At 37.8% G+C, this 19,895-nt stretch overlaps 1 protein-coding gene across 1 annotated transcript; it reads right to left on the reverse strand.

Moving 5' to 3' along the window:
- Window positions 1-11,444: 11,444 nt before the first annotated feature.
- On the reverse strand, window positions 11,445-17,478 carry LOC133325306 (uncharacterized). The gene is made up of 5 exons (XM_061534092.1): window positions 17,470-17,478; window positions 14,571-14,904; window positions 13,259-14,506; window positions 11,752-13,150; window positions 11,445-11,672 (listed from the first exon to the last, which is right to left on the reverse strand). The coding sequence occupies exons 1-5, from the start codon at window positions 17,476-17,478 to the stop codon at window positions 11,477-11,479; spliced, it is 3,186 nt and encodes a 1,061-aa protein (XP_061390076.1). The 3' UTR covers window positions 11,445-11,476.
- Between the last annotated feature and the right edge of the window lie 2,417 nt (window positions 17,479-19,895).

Here is a 19,895-nt window from a genome sequence, read left to right on the forward strand (position 1 = left end):
ACTTGGCCCGCTTTCAAGATGTTCTGTTAAATGCTTTCGACGTGGTTTAATTTTATGCACATTCTCATCATAACGTCGACCGCCTCGGAATTCGAATAGCGTTTCTTATTTCATCATTGTTCGCACAGAGCTCTAAGTAAACAGCAAAAGCAATATTAACGACACAACTCTCATTTCGGGTTTGGTAAGTATGTATGTATGTATAAATGTATGTAGCAGTTTGTTATTTCCTTCGTTTTCGTTTTGTCGCACTACTCTCCAGAATCGGCTAACACACGAAAGCGTACACGTCTACCTTCACGCGAATCACACAATAAACTGGTAAAACGATCTTAAACATGAGCTGAGCACAGCACCAAAAACATATGGCCAAGCGCCAAACCTCCATCGTCGTTGTCGTTGCTACTACCCACTAAACAAAGGTTGGCAAAGCTGGACATGTTACTACAATGATCTCAGCACTGCTCAGTTAGGCGATCTAGTTGTTGTACAGACGTGGTCTCAGTCTTAGTTTGTTGTTGTTGGTGTTGTTTAGGCACACAGTGAAGTGAAAATTGCCTCCACAGTTGCAATGGGGTCATATACCTTGACCAATGACGCGCCTGTGAGAGCATTTTCAAAGGGCTATAGCAGTGTTTACATCGAACGTCTTCCAATAAAACAGACCATCAACGAAATATTTTCTTAAAACGTCGCCATTTATGTAGCTTAGTGCTGTTAAATGCATTAATATCCGTTGTTTACAGAAATTCACGGACAGACGGACACATGTTACACATAATTGCACAAAGTCATCAACATGGCACATCGTACAAAATATAGAGTCCGAAATCTTAAATTAAGCCTATGTCTTTACCTGCAATAATATACAATATACGGGGAAGAGCTATCTAAATACCTGAATACCAAAAATAGAACCAACTCTTCTAATTATTTAAATCGTTTTGTATCATATTTGGTCCAGACTGATGTCTGCGAAGTTTTGTTAAAATCGGTTCAGATTTAGATATAGCTCCCATACATAGTTTCGTCCGATATTATGTGAATGATGCACCGATTGGGACAAAATTTAGCACCGAGTACTGAATTGGGTGCAGACTGATGTCTGCGAAGTTTTGTTAAAATCTGTTCAGATTTAGACATAGCTCCCATATATAGTTTCGTCCGATTTTTTGTGAATGATATACCAAACTCCCAATATTTGTCTGATTAGGTCAACAAAGTACTGCATTAGATCCACACAGATGTCTGCGAAGTTTTGTTAAAATCGGTTCAGATTTAGGCATAGCTCCCATATATAGTTTCGTCGTTCAGATTTTGATATGGGTCTTACATATTTTTTCGTTCGATTTTATGTAAATGGTGGTTACACGAAATTTGGCAGAGGGCATTAAATTGAATATAGTGATTACAAAAAAACAAATGTTTACTCAATTAGGTCCCAGTGTTTATATATAGCTCCCATACATTATTTGACTCGATTTCATACAAATGGTACACCAAAGAATCCAAGTCTGTCTGTTTGACATGCAATTTTTCATTGATTTCAGAATGGTATGTGTATGGGGGTTTTCAATTGGTTCAAATATCTATCTAGATATCACATTCAATTTCGCCCGAATCCATCTCAACGATTCTGTGACCGTTCTATCAACAGGATACTTTAGATATTAACATGTCTAGAATGTACCCAGAGTGGTGAAGGGTATCATATAGTCGGCCCCGTCCGACTTTTGAACTTTCCTTACTGGTTTTTCAATGTATAACGAATTATTTTTTGGATCGACTTCAATAAATAAATTATATCTATGCTAATAAAAGAGTATAGTGATTGATTGACTGACTGATTTAACGATTCATCAACGCCCAGACGAAACGGCTGAAGCTAGAATCTTCAAATGTGACAGATAAGGCTGGGTTTTTGGAAATTCGTACTAGAAGGGTACGAAAAGTACTACAAAGTACTAAATATGGTATGATTTGTATTTGGCGAACCAGTAGAGCTAGAACTCTGAAATTTGGATTGAGGGTCACTGATGGAGTGAAGAATAGATATAGCAAATGGAAATTCGAACTATAAGTATCCGAAAAGTACGGAAATGTACAAAATTTTGTACAATTTCGTAGCGTGTGAATGGATTGGGCTAAAAACTTGATATTTCGAATGCAAATTAAGGTTGAGAAGTAGAGTCGATATGAAGAGAGTTTGGAAAGCGTGTACTCATGTGTACGAAAAGTACTATATGGTACTATATTTGGTACAAATTTGATTTGGAGGTACAAATCGGAGTGTAGGATGGGGATATGTACGTAGTTTTGGAAATTTTTTTCTTATGTGTACGAAAAGTACTAAATGGTACTACAATTGGTACAATTGGGATTTGGGTGAACCGATAGAGCTGGAACAATGACGTTTAGAGTTATGATCATTGTAGGTATGTAGGATTAGGGTCAGGATTCAGTTTAACAAATTAATACTTATGGGTACTAAAAGGTACTAAATTTGGTACAAGCGGGTGAAGCGATAGAGTTGAAATCATGAAATTTTGATTTAGGATCACAGTGGAAGTGTAGGAATGGGGTATGTAGGAAGTTTTGGAAATTGGTACTATTGTGTACTAAATTGTGTACCATTTTAATTGTGGATGAACCGATAGTGTTGGAATCCTGAAACTTGGATTTTGTATCACTGTGGGGGTGTTGGTTTGGGGTAAGAAGGGGGTTCTGGAAATTCGTACTACTTTGTACTTAATTTGGTACCATTTGAATTGTGGGTGAACTGATAGAGTTTGAATCCTGTATGTAGGAAGTTTTGGAATTGGTACTACTGTGTACTAAATTGTGTACAATTTTAATTGTGGGTGAACCGATAGTGTTGGAATCCTGAAACTTGGATTTTGTATCACTGTGGGGGTGTTGGTTTGGGGTAAGAAAGAGGTTTTGGAAATTCGACCTAGTTTGTACTAAATTTGGTACAATTTGAATTGTGGGTCAACCTATAAAGTTGGAATCTTAAAACTTGGATTTAGCATGACTGTGGGGGTGCAGGATTGGGGTAGAAAGGAGGTTTTGGAAATAAGTATTACTGTGTACTAAACTTGGTACAATTTGAACTGATAAATTTAGAATCCTAAAACTTTAAATTAGAATCACTGTGGAGGTGTAGGATTGGGGTATGTAGGAGGTTTTGGAAATTGGTACTACTGTGTACTAAATTTTGTACAATTTGAATTGTGGGTGATTTTGTATCACTGTGGGGGTGTTGGTTTGGGGTGAGAAGGGGGTTCTGGAAATTCGTACTAAATTTGGTACAATTTGAATTGCGGGTGCACCAATAGAGTTGGAATCCTGAAACTTGGATTTAGAATGACTGTGGGAGTGAAGGTTTGGGGTAGGAAGGAGGATTTGGAAATAAGTATTACTGTGTACTAAACTTGGTACAATTTGAACTGATAAATTTTGAATCCTAAAACTTTGATTTAGAATCACTGTGGAGGTGTAGGATTGGGGTATGTAGGAGGTTTTGGAAATTGGTACTACTGCGTACTAAATTTTGTACAATTTGAATTGTGGGTGATTTTGTATCACTGTGGGGGTGTTGGTTTGATGTAAGAAGGGGGTTCTGGAAATTCGTACTACTTTGTACTAAATTTGGTACAATTTGAATTGTGTGTGAACTGATAGAGTTTGAATCCTGAAATTTGGATTTTAGATCACTGTGGGGGTGTTGGTTTGGGGTAAGAAAGAGGTTTTGGAAATTCGTACTAGTTTGTACTAAATTTGGTACAATTTGAATTGTGGGTCAACCGATAAAGTTGGAATCTTGAAACTTGTATTTAGGATGATTGGGGTATGTAGGAAGTTTTGGAAATTAGTACAACTATGTACTAAATTTGGTACAATTTGAATTGCGGGTGCACCAATAGAGTTAGAATCCTGAAACTTGGATTTAGAATGACTGTGGGAGTGAAGGTTTGGGGTAGGAAGGAGGTTTTGGAAATAAGTATTACTGTGTACTAAATTTGGTACAATTTGAACCAATAAATTTAGAATCCTAAAACTTGGATTTAGAATCACTGTGAAGGTGTAGGATTGGGGTATGTAGGAGGTGTTGAAAATTGGTACTACTGTGTACTAAATTTTGTACAATTTAAATTGTGGGTGAACCAATATAGTTGGAATCCTGAAATTTGAATTTGGAATCTTTGTGGGGGTGTAAGATCGGGATCTGCATGAAGTTTTGTTGAATGGTTTGAATGGTTTAGAGCTCGAATCATGAAATTTGGTACTAAATGGTACTCAAGTTTAATTTATGGTCGATATTAATGAGTGGATGTGTTTTTCTGAGATATGCAGTTTGCTGTGGAAATAAAATTATATGTTAATACATGTTGAAATATTTCCTACATACGCTAACGAAGTTGCGGGCATATGCTAGTTACATATAAAATGTATAGAAACGCAATAATGTTACAAAAATATTTATTCTTACTCAGAATTAAATACCAACGACTATTCGAATAAAATCATCGCAATAAAATTAAAAACCCAGATGGAATGAAATTGTAGAATTCTTAACATAAGTCACAATATTTATTTATCGACAAACTTGAACCGTTTTACACTAAAAGTTAGGTGCAGCAGAATATTATTTTCAGGATCATTAAGAACCTAATAAAAAGATATAATTATGGATCCAGTTATGGAAAAGCTTATTTTGTGAAGAAATGTACCCATTATGAAACATTGGACTAATCTGTAAAATGCAAACACGAGTTGTACACCAATAGGCTCAACCCAAAGGCTAGCAAATATTTTCAAAACTTCACATGACAATGACGGAACAAAGTTATCCTGCGGATATTTAAATTGGCAAAAAAATAATATGAAGAGTTATTTATAGATGTAGCTATAAGTGGTCCAGTCCCACTCAATGTCATCATGCCTTGGTATCGTATTTGACAAATACGACGAAATGGGCGGCAGGTATTTCACCGGCGAATGCTGTTGCAAAGTATACCATACAAGTAACCGACAACTGGTTTGGCTAATTTTGATCATTTTGTTGTTGATGATTGTTATTCACAAAACGTTAACGCGAGTGAGTCTAAAAATAGGCGTCTGATTAATATTGCTACAACACAGCCATACATAAAATGGAGACATACATACATCTTTTTTATAGCACATAGTGATTGAAACATGGAGAAATGTGGAAATTGTGGAGCAAATAAGTTCCTTGTTATCACAGAATCCTTTCTGAGTAAATTTTTTGAAAGTGGTGGGAATCGGTTCAGATTTAAATATTTACATCTCCCATATAAAATTTCGACACGAAAGACACAGTTCAGATTCTTCAAACGCTGTTTGTGTGTAGACATAATAGTGGGGGGTAACAAAAGGTGTTACTGGTTTTAGTGACGAAAATGTCACATGAAATTTGTTCAATAATTGGTCTGTTCCAGTACATTTTTAATAGTAAAGCTAGAAAAAGGGAAACATTTCAAAATCGCTCTCAGAGTAAAAATAATTTGAAAAGTTCGGGAACGCAAATCTAGTAAATATGCCAAAATTAGGTGGCAATACCTCAAAATCAACACAACAGCCAATCAGAAGTAGGCATTCCTGTTTAACATTTTTACTCGGCGAAATTTCTCGAGTAAAAAGTTTACAAAGAGAACGCCATTTTGTATTGTGCTCTCTTAAATTTGATTCAATGTTTTACCAGTTTTGTGGGTTCAGGAACGGTTTTCGAGTAAAAAGTTGCAAAACTTGTAAAATTTGTAGATTCTTTTAGGTTCTGGAACGGAACTAATATAAAATTACAATTAGAGTTGTGCAGTTCACGAACGAACTAGTTCAAATGAACGATTCACTTAAAAGGCTGATTGAACTAGGTCTTATAAAGTCGTTCTATTTAGTTCATTAAAAGAACGAACAGGAATAATCGTTCGTTTTAGTTCGAATGTGAGCGTTTTACTGACCTAGTTCGATTTGGTCTAAATGGAAGCGACGCCGATCAACCTTTATGCATGTAATATTAACAGCGCTTTCATTTAGTAAACATTAACAAAATATATGTTGTCTATCATGTATTTTGGCAAACCATGAAGGCTGTTATATTTTTCATTACATTTGTGAACAATGGCAAGTAATTTTTAAATTACTCCGAAATTTTTCTTTAAAAATCCACGTCTTATAGTTTCCCAAATTCTTTTGAAACTTCTTGTTTAATACCCGTCTCATAGGTTTATCAATTCTTCTAAAACGTTTCTTAAAAATTCCCCCTAATAGGTTCATAAACTCTTCTGAAACTTTTCGTTAAACATCCTCGCTATATGGGTCCTTAAAAGTGTATAATATTCCAATAAAACAAAAAAATGTAAAATTATTTTTATTCATACCATCTTCCAAGAACACAAACTATCAACTGAACGATTCGATGAACTATTAAAAGAACGACGATGTAAAACGACAGCTGAATAAAAGAGCTTAATTGCGAACGACTGAACTACTGATCTAGAAGACCGAAATAGTTCAATCAAAAGAGCTGAACTAAAAAGAGCGATCAGCTAACTGAACTAGATAGAACAACTCTAATTACAATAGACAACATGTCCCTAGTCCCGAATTTGTTCTGAACTTCCGAACACCTTTTTTTGTTTTTTTTTTTTTTTAATTTGGAAACTGGCAACATCTCGAGTTCTGCATAGCACATTGTAATATAATTTTATATAGACCAATGTAGATCGTCCCTCAATGGCATTTTTATACCCAACACAACTATGTTGTGAGTTTGAAACCACGACATATTGGTCCAGACTAAACATTAGTATACAAGTAAATTGTCTGCAATTTAACAAAAATATTAATTTTTGCCCAAATTTCGGGGTAACCCCATATAACGTTACCCGCAAGATTCGGCATTTTCAATAGGGTTCAACAAGTAGGAGCAGAACATCTGCTCCTGAAACTGTTTTAGAGGGCAAATTTGTCGCGTGATTTTCTATATTATTGTGGATTGTAAACTCTTATTGAGCCTGGCCAAGAATTATGTGCGACATTAAACCTATAGTCAATCCAAGTCATCCTAAAACTTTCGAAAAATTATTTGTTCTGTTTACAATTCCGTTTGCAATACATCGAAATATTCATCAGAGACATCACAAAGTTCTTAATCAGAATAAAATTCTATGTTCTATGTTGTACAGGTTTTCCAACCGAATTCGTTGAAATTTGGTATTTTGTGTGTTCATTGTATGGCACGTCTCCAAACTAAAAATGTTTAATATTGACCCACGTTTATAGGCAGACATCTCCTCACTAAAAATTAGTTATATTGACCGAAGTCGATATTTTGAGAATTTTGGACCCGTTTTCAACCAAGTTGACTGTAATTTGGCATTTTGTATTGTAATTGGTTGTCAAAAATATCAATATTGATCTCCGTTTTATTATAGCCCCTTAGTCCCACTATTAGATATTTTGAGAGTTCCAATCATCTTTTTCTCATGTATTTTTCGGTAGATCCTCTCATAACATGAGTTTTCTCCTAGGAGCCGCTTTTAATTTAAAAGTTCGGCCGGGCCGAACTTAACATCGTTTTTACTGGTTATTATTTGCATAGTTTAGAGCGGTATACATATAAACATTAGATACATGAAAAATGTCGGTAATAGATATAGAACGACTCATGGTCAACACGAAGTTATTACTTTAAGCACTCGGAACGAGCGGATTTCCCATGCTGGTATGGAACTGAATAATTATTAACAAATATGTAGTTACAGCGGCAATTATCTGTAAACAAACAGAGAATAAATATCGACACTTTTGTCTGGCATTTCTTCAATTACCGAGGTTATCAACTTAAAGTCCATATTGAAGAATCCAGCTGCAGTAAAACTGTTCCTCCGATGTGCTACTTCCATGGCGAATATTTGAAGTATTTGATAAAACTCAAGATCACTATGGTTATTGAATGCAGTTATTCGGTGCAATAGAGGTCCCGCCGAAGACATCTTTACCGTACAAAATGAGGAAAGAGTCGTTTAAATGTTACAATAAAATGTATCTGTGTGTATTTGAATTGCTCTTACCGCTTTGTCCGTCGCGCTGCAAACACTAATATTTACGCCAATTACTCCGATCTGTAACAATATCCACCCAATTGTAACGGCCAAGTGGTAATTGCTCATATGCAGAACTCGGACTATAAGCGCTGCAAACAAGTTGTAACCCTGGATGGTTATGACCCCGAAAGAGACGCTGGTCATCAGCACCAGGTGCCAAGCGAAAATCCTCAACAGCATTTCCACACATTCAGATAAATTGCTATATATACCCAACAGTTGTCTCAAGACACTTTCGGAGCACCTTGACTTGGAGAATACTCCAATCTGATGGCTTTGCCCCCGAATAGCCCGAAGCGGACTGCTTTCACTAAATCGGGCCAGCTCTTCATTGATTATTTCATACTTTGACTTGAGAACAAAGACTAAGTTGTAAAATTGAAACTCCTTGAAGGTCAGCAGCAGTATTGGAAAGAAACAGACAAACCAAAAGCAACTCGACATCAAGGTCAACGAGTCCGTATCCGAGTATATGATGATGCAATTTATCATTGAGAGCGAGGCTGTTACCACGAACACCACTACGAACTGAATTAAGAGATTCTTCCGCAGACGGCTGTAATTCATTGATCTACCGGTAACCTGTTCCAGCTGATAATCGATTTTCGAAATCCACGCCAACAGCTGCTGCAACCTTTGAATATTTAACCAATTATTGAACACTCCGTAGCCACCCAATATGAAGAGGGAGAAAAGTTGGGCCCATGTGGTGAAGTAGGCTATGACCATGTATTCGTGTAACTTTTCAATGCCTTTTGACGATGCGATGTGGCAAACGCCTAGAACAAATCCACCTGAAAACTCGAAATAAGCGTAGACATAATGAAATAATTATTAGTTCTCACAATACCGTCTCCCATTCGCGGATATTCTAAACATAAACTTAACAATTATTGAAAATTTACTAAAGTCTAATCCAAAATTAGGACGAACAATTCCTCCCATATCCACACTATAAGTTCACTAGAACAATATGTTAGGCAACTAATTGAAATAATCTGGACAGAGAAACGAACTTGGATTAAGAAATGAACTACCTATTCATATGTATTCAAATGCATTCGGAAACACTTCGCTACGCGTTATGTTATGATATACAGTCCCGGTCAACTAATTAGCACACGACTGAAGGGAAACGTGTTGCGATTAACTCTGGATTCGTTTGTAATATTTTTAAACAATTTTTTTATTAAAATTATTATGTGTACTGTACTAAAGCGATTAAGTGTGAGTTCAGAAAATTATTACGGAAAATTTGGGATATTTTTTTCCAGATATACCGTTATATCTGGAAAAAGAATATATATATATATATATATATATCATTCATTAACTTACCCACATACATTGCACTTCCTATGAAAGACCATACTATTGCCCACACATCCCATATGACTTTCGAGTGCTCGTCGAGGAGGTAGCTTTGCTCTAAGCGAATTGGCATGAAACCAAAAAATTTGAAGATTTTTAAAAACGGGTAAACAACATATCCGAATTCCGAGCTATCAAAACTACCCAGAAAACTTCTACGCAATTTACACAAATATTCATAATATTCACTTGTAGCCATGCTTGTCAAAGCTGCCTTGCTGCTAACTTCTGATTAACTAATCTGTTGTGCCCAACTACGAAGCAATGACACCAAATTATTCATTATCCTCTTCACAATGAAATGACATGCGCCTTGTTGAAATCAACAGGTGCAAAGGGGCCGAACAGAACTGCATTGGCAAAGAATGGTAGAAGAGTGTACGTCACGTACTGGTATACATAAAGTGGTTGTTTGTCACGTGATAGACATTTAGTTAATTTGTTTCAATATTTACTCTTATATAAAATTAATTAAAGTAAGCGCAATTGTTATCAACACTTTACAGTGAGAAGTAGAACGTGCGTCAAATAGATAGAAGTAGATAGTTCGCGGTTTTTTTTTTTTTTTTTTTTTTTTGTAGGCTAGTACCAAATATATAGGAACTTCATATGTACATCTAATATATAATATATAAAATACCTTGAAAAAGGGAAAACTTGCTACCAATTAAAACCAAAGACTTGCTACTCAATATGACCTAAAATATCAAATTACAGCAAATCGATTTATAAACGTGCCCATAATTTCAAAAATACCGAATATTGATGGGCCCGTTCATATAATGTTAATTTCAAAGGTCTATCTTAAATATTTCGAGCTCCGTCGATTGATTTCAAACGAGGGACATATTTTGCTGAATCGTCATTCTGATCAAGAATATAGGGTATCCGCTTTTGAAAGTGTAGCATTCCACCTTAGGGATTTTAACCACCACCTGGGATTTTAAATGGAAAATGAGGAAGCAGCATTGCTGCTAAGTTCATCCCTAAAATATACAGCACAGCCATGTATATCTGCAACAAATATCAGCAAATTACAAAAAATTAGAGAGCAAAGCTATAGCTTCTTGATATTGTTAGCAACTAAAAATAGCAGTGAACAACTACAACATTAGTTGTGCCTGTTAAATCGATATTTGGTAACAATTTTCAGTAATATACCAAAAGAGAATAAAAACTGCATACTCTTTCAAATAGAACAAAAAAGCTCGCATGTAAAATGCATTCCAAGCTCAAATGCCACGAACTAAAAAGGCGATCGTTTGCTAATTTAGTCACAATGTAAATATTTTTAGCAGTAGTTGTGTAAAGTAATACAAACATTTGTTGATGCTGCATTTTAAATCCAGGGCAAATGTGTTTGAATAAATATGGCGATAACATATTTTGTAAAAAATACTTTATTCACTTAAGTTCCGATATAGTAAATACGCTTGTGATATATAAAAATTACTTCAGTATGTACAACAAGAATTAATAAAATAGTTTAATAACAATTAACTACAATTTAGAGCTTGACAAACATTTTTATAAACAATACACCGTCCCGCATTCATATGTGTATATGAATGTAGATTACAAACAGTACATACATACATATGTACGTATGTATAAATATTTATTGTTTATAGAATTGTTCAAAGCTATGTTACCATTGTAACCACAAATGTAAGGGAGGACTTCTTTTGCGTCTTCGATATGCGATAGCAAAAGCCACGTTAAGGCATTGGCTGTATTTCGGGGCAAGTCGGACGAAAGTGGTGGAAATGGAAGACAGGTGCTTAAATGAGAAGGAAAACATGGCGCTTCTAGAAATTGACGAAAGTGGTGGAAATGGAAGACAGGTGCTTAAATGAGAAGGAAAACATGGCGCTTCTAGAAATTGATTTTTTGTTGGTTATTTGTGGCACTTTTTGTGACAATTCGGCGAACGCGTCGTCTTCTGATTCGGTTCTGTGAACAGTCCAAATAGATTAGCTTGTGGTCCTTTGCATCATCGCGTCGAGAAAGTTGGGATCCAAGGTGGAGCCTCGTTCCAAGTCTTCGGCACTGGCATTTTCTTCGGCAACATTGACAAATTTACTGGATAGTTCACCATTCAATCTATTCACTTCACCCGTGCTTATGTCGTACATAAAGATTTCTTGTTCCGTCGATGTGCTGGAAGGTCTATGAACAAAACAAGAATTGAATATCAATGTCATGAGCAAGATGTTCTATACATAAAAAATAACAACAAAATACTCACTCGGCCACAAGCAACACCACAGACTGTTGTTCGACGTCTGTGCGGGATTCCTTTTCGAGCCATCTTTTAAAGTTTTCTTTCGTTGGTTTCTTCACCAAGGTTTTTATTAAATCTCCGCCGAGAAATTTCACTTCTTTGGTGTCTTCAACTAGGGAACCATCTACAGGGGCTAAGACTACCACACTGTGCAAGGTTTTCGACTTGAGGTCTTCGACGTCTGGCTTGGGGAAGTTGGCAGCATTAATTTTCAAGGGCAAATATCGGTTGTATTGACGTTCAGCCGAACCGGAGGCTTCCACAGTTTCGGACTCAGTTCCTTCAAACCGAACAATTTTGGCATCCACTTGTTTATTGTGTGGCAATGTGCTTGACTCTTTTACTCGTTCTATTTCCTTAGCGTCGAGAGATACCTTGTCGCCATTAGGTTTCAACACGGACAGAACCTTCTTCGATTCGGAAATCTGCGCCCCACCACCAGCTCCGTAGAAGTGCTGCAAATGTTCAGCAGGCAAGTTTTCCAATGCAATATCTCCTTCTTTGTCGTAATCTAAAATTGAAATGTCGGCATTGCTCAATATGCCTGAGGAAATCAGTTGCTGCCTCAAGTCGTCAGGCACCTCATCGGGAAGTTGCTGTAACACCTTGGGATTCGGGGTTGTAGTTGTTGACGTGGGTTCGGTTTTTTGTTTGTTTGCTTCATTGGAAGGAATGTAGGCACTTTCCGATTGGTGACTCTCGTTGGGCTTTCGTTGTTCCAGTTCCTTGAAAACGTCAGAATGATATGTGGATACACTGAATTGGGAGTTCGCCGAGTTGGCCCCATCCTTAATGCTTTCAGATTGAGTCGAACCCGACCCCTGTCTCGGTTGTTGGAAATAATCGTTGTATTGATCTTGGGATTGATGAATGCTTGTGATGATCTGCGCTTGGTTGTCCTGAGGGCTAGGGTAGTGGGCAGCTTGGTACTGTTGGTAAACATTTGGAGGCATGGGTGTAACTACCATTATTTTTTGACCATTGGTCGATTCAACGAACTGGGGAGATGGTGTGGTGATCGCCTGGTGTTGGTTTAAAGAGTTGCTTGATGATGTCACAAAATTGGTGAACTGAGACTGAACTGGAGTTTGCGACTGAGGCGGACTCTGTGGTTGATATTGATTGTTATAGCTGTTGGTATTGACATATTGCTGCTGTTGTTGAGGTCCCAAATTGGGCGCTGGAATGTCGTGGATGACTTGATTCTGTGTTTGATAAGAACTCGGTTGGTAGTTGTTCTGTATGGTCTCGGTAATGTGTTGCTCAAATTTGGGTATGGATTTGAATAGCTCGGTTTCTTTGGAAGGTTTGATATTCAACCAGCTCAAATTGGGAGATGATCCACCGGAGGAGCTATGGGATTGTGGTGTCGAGTGTTGTGGTTGTTGCTGACTGGAAGTTGATGGTTGTTGATTCTTATTCTGGGTATAATAATTTGAGTTGCCGCTTTGGTAGTTGGAACTTTGGGCATGGTTAAAGCTTTGCTGTTGTTGTTTGTAATATTGAGGCGGTGAAATCGTGGGAGACTGCACCGTAAAGGTGGGCTGTTGAATGAACTGAGGTTGCCTCTGAAATTGGTAGGGCTTCGAATTGTAATGGGAATTTTCTAGTTTGACTGCAATTGGAGTTGGCTTGTTCTGGGCACTGATTGAAGCTGGAGTTGGGCGGAATTTGATCGGTTGATACGGCTGAGGAGTTTGTCGAATAGGCAATTCCTGACTCTTCGATGGAGCTGTGGGGAATACTATGGGTTGTTTTGGGACAGGCGTTGGTTTTTGGGGCAAGTTGTTGTAGTATTGGTTACTTTGAGTGTTCTGCTGAGGTTGCTGTTGTGTTTGATACAATTGGTTGTGGCTGACGTAATATTGGGACTGTTGTTGTAGTTGTTGATTAATCTGTTGTTGTATTTGATTCAAAGGCTTCCGAAAGTTTTGCTGTTGTTGTTGCGGCTGTCCTTTTTGTTGGTGCTGCTGATTATATTGGCCCTGAGGCGGTCTTTGGGCACTAAAAGGGGACTTCACTTGTGACTGGGTTTTCGATGGATAATTTGGTTGCTGTGAGTACTGCGAAGTTTGCTGATGTTGTTGTTGCACGGACCTAAACAGGCTAGTGACATGTTGATTCGGTAATTGTTGTTGCGCTTGCCCTTGGTATTGCAACGTAGGTGAAGTTTGGAATAAGCTGCTCGAAAAAGGCGAGCGCGCTTGTCCTTGGAAGTCTTGCCTTGCATTGCCAATGTAGTGTGTTTTCAGTGATGCTTGAGCGCTTGGGACTGGAACAGCAACCACCTGCCTTTGCACACTTTCAGCGTCGTGCTCGTCATGACCAGTGTGCGCTTTGGTTTCGGCTCCAAATGTGACATGAATACCACTGTCTGCGTGATATTTCTCAGAGTCAGGGTGAATAATTGCTCTCAACGTCGTTGATTTGACGGGGGGAGATGGGGTCACGGGATATTCAATGACTTCTTCTTCTTCCTCTTCCTCAGTTTCATCATTGTTCAGAGAAGCAATGGGACTTTCCAGATGTAATTTGTTGTTCTCATCCTTTTTGTAGTTGACATAGAAGACATGCACCTTCTCCTTCTTCTTTTTCGTCTTGACAACAGTGGGCTGTGCGCTAGGCAAGGTTTCATTAGCATCCTTAATAATGATTTCAATAATGGGTTCAGGAGCTTCTATGTATTGGGGATAGGGACCATAGTTACCCGGATATTGGCCTAAATAATAATGCAATTTTAGAAACCATTAAAATGCAATCTAATCTTGTGAAAATACACATACCAATTCCATTTCCGTTGAAGAGCGCCTGTTGAGTGTTGTACGCCGTTCTAGGATCTGGACTGTAACCAGCTCGTCGAGCTGCTACTTGTGAGTACAAATAATTGTTGCCGAAATCGTAAAGATTGCGTTTGCCACGGTTATCTCCGGCTGTATTAGATTTCATCGACTTGGCACTACGGCCTTGCAATGTGGAGGTCGTTCGTTCTGTTGCAGCACTGCTTTCATACTCCCGAGCTGTTCCATTAGGTGTATCCCCCCTTTCTGTTACTTTTTTTGACTTATCGTCTTTGGGTGATGCAGTAGCTGCTGTTAGGGATACTAAAATCCCAATCAACTGAAACGAATCAGGAACATTACTATATTGTAGAAATCTCTGAAATTGTGTTTTAATAGTGTCCTGCAAAATGGCATCCCCACAAGGCGACCCCTCTTAATGTCAACCCATTTCCAAAAGGCAACTCCAAACAATGTCAATGATCATTGCCACTAGTAATAACCCCTCGTTGGAGGTAACATAAACTGGCAATTAAATTGTGATGATGGCTAAGTAAGCCAATCAACACGCTCCATCCTCCATCTGCCATCAAATGATATGCAAACTAAAACTGCAGCACCTTCAGGTCAAGATAAAAGTTTCAATTATCACTTTAAACGAATTAAATATAAATGAGTTCAATTCGCGTCTGAGTGCATCGTTTGGTTGCCAATCTTGTCGGGGGCCTTGTTGTCGTTTATGTAACGCTACGAAAAATACCCGTGGAACTCTCATTCCCCAAAATGGGCTTACAAACATGGCTCAGGAAGTTTTCAGCTTCCCTGTTAAATGCAATGAAATAACTGTTCTGTGGATTCACCATTGTCGGCATCGATACAAGGCACAACAATGTCCAATTCGCCCGAATAGATCAGTTACGTTTCAAATGCTAATGTTACCAACGTCGAACGAAAAACAGCGGGAAGTGAGCTTGCCCTTTAGCAAAACATTCGACTACAGACTAAGCACAAAGGTGTAAGCATGTTGAAGGTGGCAATGGAGTTTGTCGGCCCCTACACTCCCCACCAGATGAAAGAAACATACTTTGGCCAATCTAAGCAATGACTAAACCACACACTTATACTCAGAAAATGGTCGGAGAAAATACGCCATTTGTCTGGTCTTTGCCTTGTACATGTTATTCCACCTGCTCATTAACAGTCAGCACTATAAATGAGGGAAATGATGAACAAGTCAAGAATAATTATAAATAATAAAAGATTCGGACACATCAAGAATTTAGTTTGAATTAGATGGGGTTTGACAGTTTACAATGACATTTTGAGAGTCAGAAATTGCAATCATGACTCCATCTGTGCTTGCATGCTTGTACATTGCAGCCATGTACTGTACGTCCGTATTTAACGTCCCACAACTAAATTCTCATAATTATAGCGTGTGTATGTATTCCGAAAGAACAACGTAATTATATTTTGAATGTATCACAACCAGTGTAAAAAGAGACGGGCCCTCACAATGGGCTTCGATGCAAAGTCTTTGCAGGCTTATTCATATCACAGATCATACTTTACTGCATTGTTCTACATTATTAATCCACACTTTGCAAATTGTCAACAATTTTATTCCCCACTCTCTTTTACATTGGGACAATTCAAATATTCGTGAATTGTCCCAATTTAAAAGAGAGTATGGCATCCGGTTAGGCAATGTAACAAAGAACAAAAATCAAAACATTTCCAAAGGATTTCAGGAAGTAAGCCTGTTTGCTTAAGATATTCGGATTGTGCGAAGTCTAAGCTATGCATGAAAATACGTATAATTTTGGTATTTCCTCCTGTAAATATGCCAAAAGGTGTCCCAACTTCACACCGCGGTGCACCGCCATGTGTGAAAGCATTTAAACAGCTGCTGTTTTAACTGCTGTCGATAACAAACAAGTTTGTGGCTAGTGTAGCATTACGAGATGAAGTTTTCAACGTTCACCCGAAAGATGTTTTCACTTTGTTATGCAATAACCAAATGCCATTTAACACTCTGTATGAAGAAACTATTCGCAGACCAACAACTGGCCAACCCGCAAATTATGGATAATTAAACAGAAAATGAAATGGGTTTCCTTAAATCACTAAGCTGAGCTCTAGCGTGGTGCCAAGCTTCCTCATTTTGATTCGATCGGATTTGCCGTGTGTGGAAGATTGGGTCAGTGGGAAATAATGACAGGAAATATATGCATTCGTTTCCTTTAAAATCCCCGAAAGCAACGTTATCTAAAACCAAGCACGAGTCAAAGAAACCCGCAACCACATTTAAGTAAGCATCTTCATTTGTATCGATGGATACAAAAGGCTTAAGCCCATTGTCTTTATGATGGCTGAATGGCGTGTCAGCTGCTGATTTGCCTATTACATGTATTCTTTACCAATTACCAATGTAGTACTGATGACGTCTTCCACCTTCAGGCGATTGGTACAACAGTCCACAAATACCGGGATATTTAGCTGCTACATTTCGGGTATCTTCATAATACGAATGTGAAAGGTGTGCATTTCTGTTAATAGTTTTTTCGTTAAAATCGTTGGTTCGTTGTGCTCGGTTTGGGTAAACGATACACATCTGAGCAATCAGCTCCGGGCAAAGAAATTCATTACGTTGATATTTGAAAATTTCCACCAGAATAATGGACGACGGCATTGCTCAAAAAACAAACATAGTTGAGGAGACCTTCGTCATGTAGAATAGTATTACATAATTTGATTTTTGGTGAAGCGCTGACGTATGGCTCACTAGCTATGCGGTCTGAGGCGATACGTAGACATTTTGCTGGATTATAGCTTCATCCCTTTTATATAAATGATTTCATTATGTTCATTCATTGTTGATTCCGGATAGCATCATGCCAATTACCATGTCCATAGTAATGAACGGCATTTCAGCGGGACACCAGACAAGTTTCACACACATCTGCCTAAATATTCCACAGAAAAGTAAAAGTGGTCAAACTGGCTAACCATAAACCGAAACTATTGATTCGGTTTGTGATTAGCCAGTTTCTTCATCGCCATCGATTGGCTTGGTATTGATTTTGTCTTGAATTGCATGAATTTTTAATTTGTTATACCTTATCAAAGTGTGCTGTGAAGTTAGTGTAGCTGATGCCGAGCTGCTATGTATTATTATTATTTTTTGTTTTTAGTCATTATACATTTTTAGTGATACAAGGTCAACACTTCAAGCATCAGAAAACGACATTCACACATACACACGCGCTTCACCTTCTTTTGTATCTTCCTCATTTCCCATGTAGACCACAATCGGAGCATAGCTGTTGTCATTTCAAAACTACATTTTTTGAAATTAATTAAAGCAGATATTATGTAAATATCTGTTTGTGTTAGTCAGTAAAATGGCTTGACCACATACGCACACATCCAAAGGCAGATTTGCTTGGCCACATTATGACCAATAGCACAGTAATCCGAAATCTCAAATCCTATACAAACAGTCGAAATGACGCGTCATCTTTATTTCAAATATTTCACAATGTCATCGAAACACAACGAAGCCCCATTCATTGTAAATCATGATCGTCATTATCTTCGTTATTACGCTTACAGCCATTATCGCCAGCATCTCGCCGTATTGTACGGCATGGGTATGTTTGTATGTCGGACAAGTGCACGTAACGACTGAGCCAGCAAATAACAGATATGAGTATCTGTCGTTGGGAAAAGTTTAAAACTGCAGTTACACTCTGCAGAGGTGCATGGGGGAACAGTGGGACCGACCACTCAAAGCTTCGTGATTGTAATATTTACATATATTGGGAAGTTGGAAATCGATTTACCGAAATGAGGATTTTATAACTATGGGAGGCAATCAGTACGACTTGGCCTGAAACCAACACTCATGGATATTGCAATTTATGCTCTGAATAAATTTCTACTCATCGGATATACACAGCTCTGCATATTCATGCGTCGATGTCTTCAATAAGACTACTGACTATTCCAAAAACCGTTTTCGAATTTTCTGAATGCCAATGCCATATAAATAAATTGGATTGTTGTTTGATCAGTAAATGAAATGCTAAAGTTCACTTCCTAGCAAATTTTCGATTTTTTTCGCCACAAACGCTCCATGGAACACAAAAATGCAAATGCTAACTTACCTATAAAAAAACAATAATAATCTTGTTTCGTAGGCAAGTGAATGGCCTTGGAATTCGATTTTCGTTAGAATTAATGCGCATCTAAAGCAAGACTGTCAGTTGGCGAACTGCAATCGGCCCACCGTTTGATGCATCGCCATCACTTTCAATACAGCTAAGAAAAACCCGTCAGGCTCCATTTGATAATGCTGTTGTTGCCAAAGATGTAACCGCAAGCGAGCAGGTCAGAAAGAAGAGGCATCGCATAAAAGATGCAAAGTGAAAGGTACATTTTTTAACAAAGGTGGTTGTCGCTTGTATAGATACGTAATATTTCTCATGTTTGTCTTCTTCTTCTTCTTTGCGTCTCCTTAAAATATAGTTGCTTGCTACTTGCTTGGAACTCTAAAATTCGGGGTGGCAAAATAATGTAATGATACAGCGCAATGACATTTTGGATTTATGCAACGCAAACATCCCAAACTGTTTCTTGCGGACTCTTTCTTGTGAATGGCCAATCACAACTCTAGGGTAATGTGGAAATTTGCATAGTCTCGAGTCACCAGCCAGAGTGGTGATAATGCCAGTCACTACGACCTTAATTTAGTATTGCATATTTTTAAATGAAATAATGTGTCGCTGATGCGGAATTAATTGACTATATAAATCGTGTTTACATATAAACTATTGTTATTTAGGCTGAAATGTCTGTCCGGCTGGTAAATGGCTGTGAAGCTGGTTGGTGTGCACGATAACTCTCGAGAGGAATTACCGATTTATTCCCAGCTTTGGTCATTGCAATATTTCTTCCAGTCCTAAATCAATCTCGAAGATAGAGAATATCGGACCACTACTTCTCGCATTATCCTTTTGTATGTAAACTTTTACAAAAAAAAAAAAAAAACTATATCATATTCGAAGGTGGGGATTATTGGTCCACTCCCTCGGGTGCGCCATCTTCAATCTGTCAGTATTTTGACCCTTTCTCTATTTTTATTTCTCATTTTTATAATCCATGTGCTACTTGAATGTTGTCTAGAACTTATAGGACCAATACATTTCGAGAATGATGTAAAAGTTAACCGCATAACTTTCAAAAATTCTATGAGTGAAATTGACTCACTAGCGTTAAAAAGGAAGTAGTCGGCGGGGAAGTCAAATTGGCCCAGTCCGCAAATCTAGT

This window comes from Musca vetustissima, unplaced genomic scaffold (assembly GCF_032173495.1).
Source record: "Musca vetustissima isolate MV318-11 ecotype Yass unplaced genomic scaffold, APGP_CSIRO_Mvet_v1 utg567, whole genome shotgun sequence".
In the NCBI taxonomy this organism is placed as follows: domain Eukaryota; kingdom Metazoa; phylum Arthropoda; class Insecta; order Diptera; family Muscidae; genus Musca; species Musca vetustissima.

Excerpts from the sequence above, each read along its gene's own strand:
- LOC133325306 (XM_061534092.1), bottom strand. Across the intron at positions 14,507-14,570 it reads CTTCAACGGAAATGGAATTG|GCCAATATCCGGGTAACTAT; the intron begins GTATGTGTATTT and ends ATTATTATTTAG. Across the intron at positions 11,673-11,751 it reads GTGGTGTTGCTTGTGGCCGA|ACCTTCCAGCACATCGACGG; the intron begins GTGAGTATTTTG and ends TTTTGTTCATAG.